The following is a 7,895-nucleotide window of genomic DNA, read 5'->3' on the forward strand; positions in this document are numbered from 1 at the left end:
ATCCAGAACACAAGAAGCATCCAGAACACAAGAAGCATCCAGAAAACTAGAACCATCCAGAACAGTTGAACGATCCAGAACACTAGAACGATCCAGAACACAAGAAGCATCCAGAACACAAGAAGCATCCAGAAAACTAGAACCATCCAGAACAGTTGAACGATCCAGAACACTAGAACGATCCAGAACACTATAACCATAGAACCATCCAGAACACTAGAACCATCCAGAAAACTAGAACCATCCAGAACACTAGAACCACCCAGAACACTAGAACCATCCAGAACACTAGAACCATAGAACCATCCAGAACACTAGAACCATCCAGAAAACTAGAACCATCCAGAACACTAGAACCATCCAGAACACTAGAACCATCCAGAACACTAGAACCATCCAGAACACTATAACCATAGAACCATCCAGAACACTAGAACCACCCAGAACACTAGAAGCATCCAGAACACTAGAACCACCCAGAACACTAGAACCATCCAGAACACTAGAACCATAGAACCATCCAGAACCATCCAGAACACTAGAACCATCCAGAACACAAGAAGCATCCAGAACACTAGAACCATCCAGAACACTAGAACCATCCAGAACACTAGAACCATCCAGAACACTATAACCATAGAACCATCCAGAACACTAGAACCATCCAGAAAACTAGAACCATCCAGAACACTAGAACACTAGAACCATCCAGAACACTAGAACCATAGAACCATCCAGAACACTAGAACCATCCAGAACCATCCAGAACACTAGAACCATAGAACCATCCAGAACACTAGAACCATCCAGAACACTAGAACACTAGAACCATCCAGAACACTAGAACCATAGAACCATCCAGAACACTAGAACCATCCAGAACCATCCAGAACACTAGAACCATAGAACCATCCAGAACACTAGAACCACCCAGAACACTAGAACCATCCAGAACACTAGAACCATAGAACCATCCAGAACACTAGAAGCATCCAGAACACTAGAAGCATCCAGAACCATAGAACCATCCAGAACACTAGAACCATAGAAACATCCAGAACACTAGAACCATAGAACCATCCAGAACACTAGAAGCATCCAGAACACTAGAACCATCCAGAAGAGGAGAAGAATCTTTAAACAAGCCCCAGCTTCAGCAGGCCATACACACTGGGTGATGTAGTGTGTGAGCTCAGCAAGCCTAAGTATATTTCTGGTATACTGTAGTTAGTCTTCTCTCTTCACGCTGCGGACAGAGAGTAAGACAATACATCCATTTCCGTTGTTGCTTCATTCTGCTCCACAGATAAAGAACAGAGGAATGATGTTGCTTCATTCTGCTCCACAGATAAAGAACAGAGGAATGATGTTGCTTCATTCTGCTCCACAGATAAAGAACAGAGGAATGATGTTGCTTCATTCTGCTCCACAGATAAAGAACAGAGGAATGATGTTGCTTCATTCTGCTCCACAGATAAAGAACAGAGGAATGATGTTGCTTCATTCTGCTCCACAGATAAAGAACAGAGGAATGATGTTGCTTCATTCTGCTCCACAGATAAAGAACAGAGGAATGATGTTGCTTCATTCTGCTCCACAGATAAAGAACAGAGGAATGATGTTGCTTCATTCTGCTCCACAGATAAAGAACAGAGGAATGATGTTGCTTCATTCTGCTCCACAGATAATTCTGAAATGAAGAACAAACTGAATGTACAAGAGACTTTCAGCCACTGTTAGAGGGTGGTGTTAGAGGGTGGTGTTAGAGGGGTGGTGTTAGAGGGGTGGTGTTAGAGGGGTGGTGTTAGAGGGTGGTGTTAGAGGGTGGTGTTAGAGGGTGGTGTTAGAGGGGTGATGTTAGAGGGGTAGTGTTAGAGGGCTGGTGTTAGAAGGTGGTGTTAGAGGGTGGTGTTAGAGGGTGGTGTTAGGGTGGTGTTAGAGGGGGTGTTAGGGGGTGTTAGAGAGGTGGTGTTAGAAAGGGGGTGTTAGAGGGCTGGTGTTAGAGGGCTGGTGTTAGAGGGCTGGTGTTAGAAAGGGTGGTGTTGAAAGGGTGGTGTTAGAAAGGGGTGTTGGTGTTAGAGGGGTGGTGTTAGAAGGTGGTGTTAGAAGGGTGGTGTTAGAGGGTGGTGTTAGAGGGTTGGTGTTAGAAGGGTGGTGTTAGAGGGGTGGTGTTAGAGGGTGGTGTTGAACAGGGCTGTCCTCTCTTCACAAAGGAGTGGTGAGGAGTTGAACAGGAAGTTCTGGTGGAGTAAGGGAGGGTGTTGAACAGGAGAAGATCTCTGTTGGAGTTAGAGGAGTTGAACAGTGTTCACAAAGGGGGTGGTGTTGAAAGGGTTCTCTGTTATCTCTCTTCAGAAAGGAGTGGTGAGAGGGTGGTTCTCTGTTTCACAAAGGTGGTGTTAGAGGAAGTTCTCTGTTACAAAGGGGGTGGTGAACAGAGAAGCTCCCCGTGTATCCAGATCCTGTCTTATTGATGAATGGTTCTGAGACAAGTTAAACAGCACTGTGATTGGAGTGGTGATACTCCCCTACACTAATCTAACAGTTCCTGTAGATAACGGTGTTAGAGGGCTCGGTGTGAGTAGAGTTCCTCCCTCTAAAACAATCTCCCCAAACCCTAGGGATGGTGTTTAGAGGCAGGTGGTGTTAGAGGGTGAGGAGTTGAACAGGAGAAGTTCTCTGTCCTCTCTCTTCACAAAGGAGTAAGGTGTGAGGAGTTGAACAGGAGAAGTTCTCTGTCCTCTCTCTTCACAAAGGAGTAAGGTGTGAGGAGTTGAACAGGAGAAGTTCTCTGTTCTCTCTCTTCACAAAGGAGTAAGGTGTGAGGAGTTGAACAGGAGAAGTTCTCTGTTGAGTTATGGGCTCCCAGTCTTCACAAAGGAGTAAGGTGATATGAGGAGTTGAGTTACAGAAGTTCTCTGTTCTCTCTCTTCACAAAGGAGTAAGGTGTGAGGAGTTGAACAGGAGAAGTTCTCTGTTCTCTCTCTTCACAAAGGAGTAGGGTGTGAGGAGTTGAACAGGAGAAGCTCCCCGTCTTCTCTACTTTGTATCCAGATCCTGTCTTATTGATGAATGGTTCTGAGACAAGCAAACAACAGCTCTCTACATAAACAGCACTGTGATTGGAGAGTGGATGATACTCCCCTACACTGATATATGAAGCAATCTAACAGTTCCTGTAGATATATGAAGCCCAGTGTATGAGTTATGGGCACACACCCAGTGTATGAGTTATGGGCACAGTGTATAGTGTGACATGAAGCCCAGTGTATGAGTTATGGGCTCCTCGTATAGTGATATATGACACACACACACACACACACACACACACACACACACGGTCCTAGGTCGTCTGATAAAGCAGTAACCACAGCCGTATTTTACTGTGACACTGTTGCCTTTACATGTTTATCGTCAGTAGCAGCAGCTCGGCTCTCCTCTCTCCAGATGATGTATGAGTTCATAATGAGGTCTGTTCCTCCCCTCTAAAACAATCTCCCCCAAACCCTACACACACAGCGAGAAACAATCTGCCCTTAACTATTTCCAGATATGTCTTCACCCCATCATTGGCTGTACACTTCCATGGCTATTATGTATGAATATTCACCGGGACAAAACGATTGCACACACTTGAGACGTAAACTCTCCCAGTAGTTCATCTCCCTACCCTGTTATCCTTCAACTGTCATTTATTATGTGTGTGTGTGTGTGTGTGTGTGTGTGTGTGTGTGTGTGAAGCCCAGTGTGAGAGTTATGTGTAGTGTGATATATGAAGCAGGTGTGTGTAGTGTGATATATGAGTGGGAGGATGGGAAGGTGTATGAGTTATGGGCAAGTGTGATATATGAAGCCCAGTGTGGCCAGTGCGAGTTATGGGCTCGTGATATATGAAGCCCAGTGTATGAGTTATGGGCTCGTATAGTGTGATATATGAAGCCCAGTGTAGTGAGTTATGGGCTCGTATAGTGTGATATATGAAGCCCAGTGTGAGTGAGTTATGGGAAGCCCAGTATAGTGTGATATATATATGAAGCCCAGTGTATGAGTTATGGGCTCGTATAGTGTGATATATGAAGCCCAGTGTATGAGTTATGGGCTCGTATAGTGTGATATATGAAGCCCAGTGTATGAGTTATGGGCTCGTATAGTGTGATATATGAGGCCCAGTGTATGAGTTATGGGCTCGTATAGTGTGATATATGAAGCCCAGTGTATGAGTTATGGGCTCGTATAGTGTGATATATGAAGCCCAGTGTATGAGTTATGGGCTCGTATAGTGTGATATATGAAGCCCAGCCCAGTGATATATGAAGCCCAGTATGAGTTATGGGCTCGTATAGTGTGATATATGAAGCCCAGTGAGTATGAGTTATGGGCCCAGTGTATAGTGTGATATATGAAGCCCAGTGTATGAGTTATGGGCTCGTATAGTGATATATGAGTGCCCAGTGTGAGTTATGGGCTCGTATAGTTATATGAAGGCCCAGTGTATGAGTTATGGGCTCGTATAGTGTGATATATGAAGCCCAGTGTATGAGTTATGGGCTCGTATAGTGTGATATATGAAGCCCAGTGTATGAGTTATGGGCTCGTATAGTGTGATATATGAAGCCCAGTGTATGAGTTATGGGCTCGTATAGTGTGATATATGAAGCCCAGTGTATGAGTTATGGGCTCGTATAGTGTGATATACGCCCCTAAACCGCTGTTCTCCATAACTTCCCAAAACAATGCACCCTGGGTCACACATCTCAACGTTATTAATGAAATGCAGGGAAAAACAATCATATTCATAAGAAGATGATGTGTTTATCTTTCCCACTGAAAATGTATTTCCTGCCTAAATTAGCCGAGTTCCCCTTAACCTAGATTTCCCAGATAATTGATGTGATACTAATGGTCCAGCTAGGATATATGGTGGACAGGACACCAGATAACACACTGCAGCAACTGCCTGTGACACATCTATCTACACTTCTAACAGGTTCTCCATCACTGTCTCTCGCTCTCGGTCTTTCTTTCTCATAACTATCACTCACTCTCTCTATCTCTCTCTCTCTCTGTTACTCACTCTCTCCCTCTATCTCTCTCTCTCTCTCTGTTACTCACTCTCTCTCCTCTTTCTCCCGGCTCATGCTCTCTCTGTTACTCTCTCTCTCTCTCTTTCTCTCTCACTCTCCCTCTCTCTCTGTTACTCACTTTCTCTCCTCTTTCTCTCTCTCTCTCTCTCTCCTCTTTCACTCACTCACTCTCTCTCTCTCTCTCTCACTCACTCTCTCTCCTCTTTCTCCCGGCTCATGCTCTCTCTGAGTTGTTGCAGTCGATCCTCCATGTCTTTACTCTCCTGGGCCAGCGTCACTGTCTCCATGCGCAGCTCTCGCAGGTTCCTATGGCAACACACAATCAATCAACAACAATCAATTAACCGTATCAATCACTTATCAGACTAGAGAAGCATATACCAGTTCATCAATTACATTGATTACCTATTAGACCAGAGTAGAGCGTCACCTATCGATTCATCCATCTAAATCAATTAACTATTAGCAAATGAGAAACACCAAGGAATAGGATCTATTTACGCTACATTATGGAAAAAAACAGAAAGCAACTATCAGCATAAATAGACAAACGCCCATCTCCTAATGATCCAACGTCAAGAGAAAAGAATAGGGAAAAATGGACAAAAGAGAGAAGACAAGAAAAATTAAATAGGTTTGACATTTTTATCACATATGGAAGCACGACAAAACCATTTACTTTTAAAAAAAATTGAAAACACGAGCATTTTGGTAGATCCTTTACCTACAAGAACAAGCATCGGTTTGTCCCTATCAACTCAGAGTTAGCATCGGTTTGTCCCTATCAACTCAGAGTTAGCATCGGTTTGTCCCTATCAACTCAGAGTTAGCATCGGTTTGTCCCTATCAACTCAGAGTTAGCATCGGTTTGTCCCTATCAACTCAGAGTTAGCATCGGTTTGTCCCTATCAACTCAGAGTTAGCATCGGTTTGTCCCTATCAACTCAGAGTTAGCATCGGTTTGTCCCTATCAACTCAGAGTTAGCATTGGTTTGTCCCTATCAAGAGTTGAGCCGTGTTGCTTTGGGGAAGAGAGCAACAGATGAACAACTCTTCACTTACCTGGCATTGAGCTTGACTGACTTGGGCTTGTTGGGAATCACCACAAAGTCATTTAGATTCATGTCTCCACTCTCTTGATCTTAGTTATTCCCTGTTCACCTTTTGTGTGCCTTTTTACACACGGCTCCCTGCTGTAAAAAATAAACAAATAAAGATGAATCATATAAAACCTGCTATTTATTTCACTGATCAGCCAGGTCAGGCTAAATCACACAGAAAATACTGCTGCAATAAAATGAACTGAATATCCGAGGCAAAATATGACACAATTGCATAGTCAAGCAGTTAAAACCTAAAAAATGACAGAATATTGTAATGGCTATTAATAACAGCAACAGGTAGTTTTGAGGTATCAACACCTTCTGTGATTACACATGTTTGTTTAGGCTAGCTAACTAGCTATCTACTGTACCAGACGTTAACGTTTTTGGCTAGCTAGACTGGCTAGTTTAATTAACTAGATACCGCAAGTTAGCTTTCATGTCACCTCCAGACCATTCTAATTTCTCATGTTCTTTTTTAAACGTTATGTTAAATAATTACCTCGGATTTATCCTCTTGTGTCCCCTTTTAGCTATTTTAAACCAAGTTGGTTTCGAACAAACAGCAGCAAAACGGTTTCTTATCCTTTCTCAAGACAGAAACATTTGTGTATGGTTTTTGTGTATGGTTGTTTCTATGGATACGTAACTCTCGCGATAGTCCACGGGAAAGGAGCAAGGATTTCCTTACCGGCACCTCGGGACATACATTTTAAATTAAATTAAATGCTCACACTCTCCTCAAATTCTAATTTACAAGACTCCTGTAAATAATGTGTTCAAGGAATGAACTCTGACATCATATTCAAAGATAGGCAAGACCCATATTGCTACTGCAATCAAGGACAGCTGGAATTATTTAATTAAAATCATTATAGGGTTCATATTAACTTATGTAGAGATAACGTTGTGATTAAAACCTTAATTAAATTAATCAGTGTGTCTAAATTCGTCATCAAATGAGCATAGAAATGTTATCTTATTTTTCTTTGTTTTTATATATTCAGAAAGCAGTACTTGCCTATTTGAGCATGACACCGAGACACACACTGTTTTCACATCTGATTCTTTTAGACGCGTTAAATAAATGCTTATAATCGGGTCTTGCTTTTAACACGCCACATTATCTGGTATATCAGTCGCAGAATGTGTGTGTGTGTGTGTGTGTGTGTGTGTGTGTGTGTGTGTGTGTGTGTGTGTGTGTGTGTGTGTGTGTGTGTGTGCACGTGCGTGTATCCTTGTATCCTGCAGCTGAGAAGAGCTAGGCCCGTGTCCCCAATAACAACATAGCCAGATCTCATTTGTATTCTGGGAAAACAGAATCTTTCAGATCTGCTATTCCAAAGGCAGTCTTCCAGATCAGGCCATACCTCCACCCTCTCTCTCTCTCTCTCTCTCTCTCTCCCTCCATCACCCCACCGCTCCATACCTAAAATGACTGGCAATTACCCCAAAAGTGCCCCCCACCCCCCACCCCCTGGTTGCACCTGTTGTCAGGAGCAGGTAGGTGCGTGTCGAAAAGTGTGGACCATGACAACCAGCCGCTCAGGGTCATACAGGGGTCATTGTGGGGTGTCGCCCTGTCTTTCCTACCTGCTGCTTAGTCTCCCTCAGCCCCGACCCTCCCTATAAAACACCACAATCCTCTTCCCCTGCTTGCTCTCTTGCTCTCCTACGCTCTCGCCGTCCCTCTCTCTCTCATCCCTCT

The 7,895-nt window shown here is 43.6% G+C and overlaps 1 protein-coding gene across 1 annotated transcript in view; it reads right to left on the reverse strand.

Moving 5' to 3' along the window:
- The window catches only part of zbbx (zinc finger, B-box domain containing), a gene marked incomplete at its 3' end in the record, with an annotated part of 79,249 nt that extends 72,471 nt beyond the window's left edge, over positions 1-6,778 (reverse strand). The window contains exons 1-3 of the mRNA XM_065027230.1: positions 6,690-6,778; positions 6,147-6,277; positions 5,277-5,390 (exon numbers count right to left, since the gene is read on the reverse strand). Coding sequence (XP_064883302.1) covers positions 5,277-5,390; positions 6,147-6,208 — 176 coding nt within the window. The remainder of the gene's footprint in view (positions 1-5,276; positions 5,391-6,146; positions 6,278-6,689) is intronic.
- Positions 6,779-7,895: the final 1,117 nt, after the last annotated feature.

The sequence above is a fragment of the Oncorhynchus nerka genome, linkage group LG14, assembly GCF_034236695.1.
Source record: "Oncorhynchus nerka isolate Pitt River linkage group LG14, Oner_Uvic_2.0, whole genome shotgun sequence".
NCBI lineage: Eukaryota > Metazoa > Chordata > Actinopteri > Salmoniformes > Salmonidae > Oncorhynchus > Oncorhynchus nerka.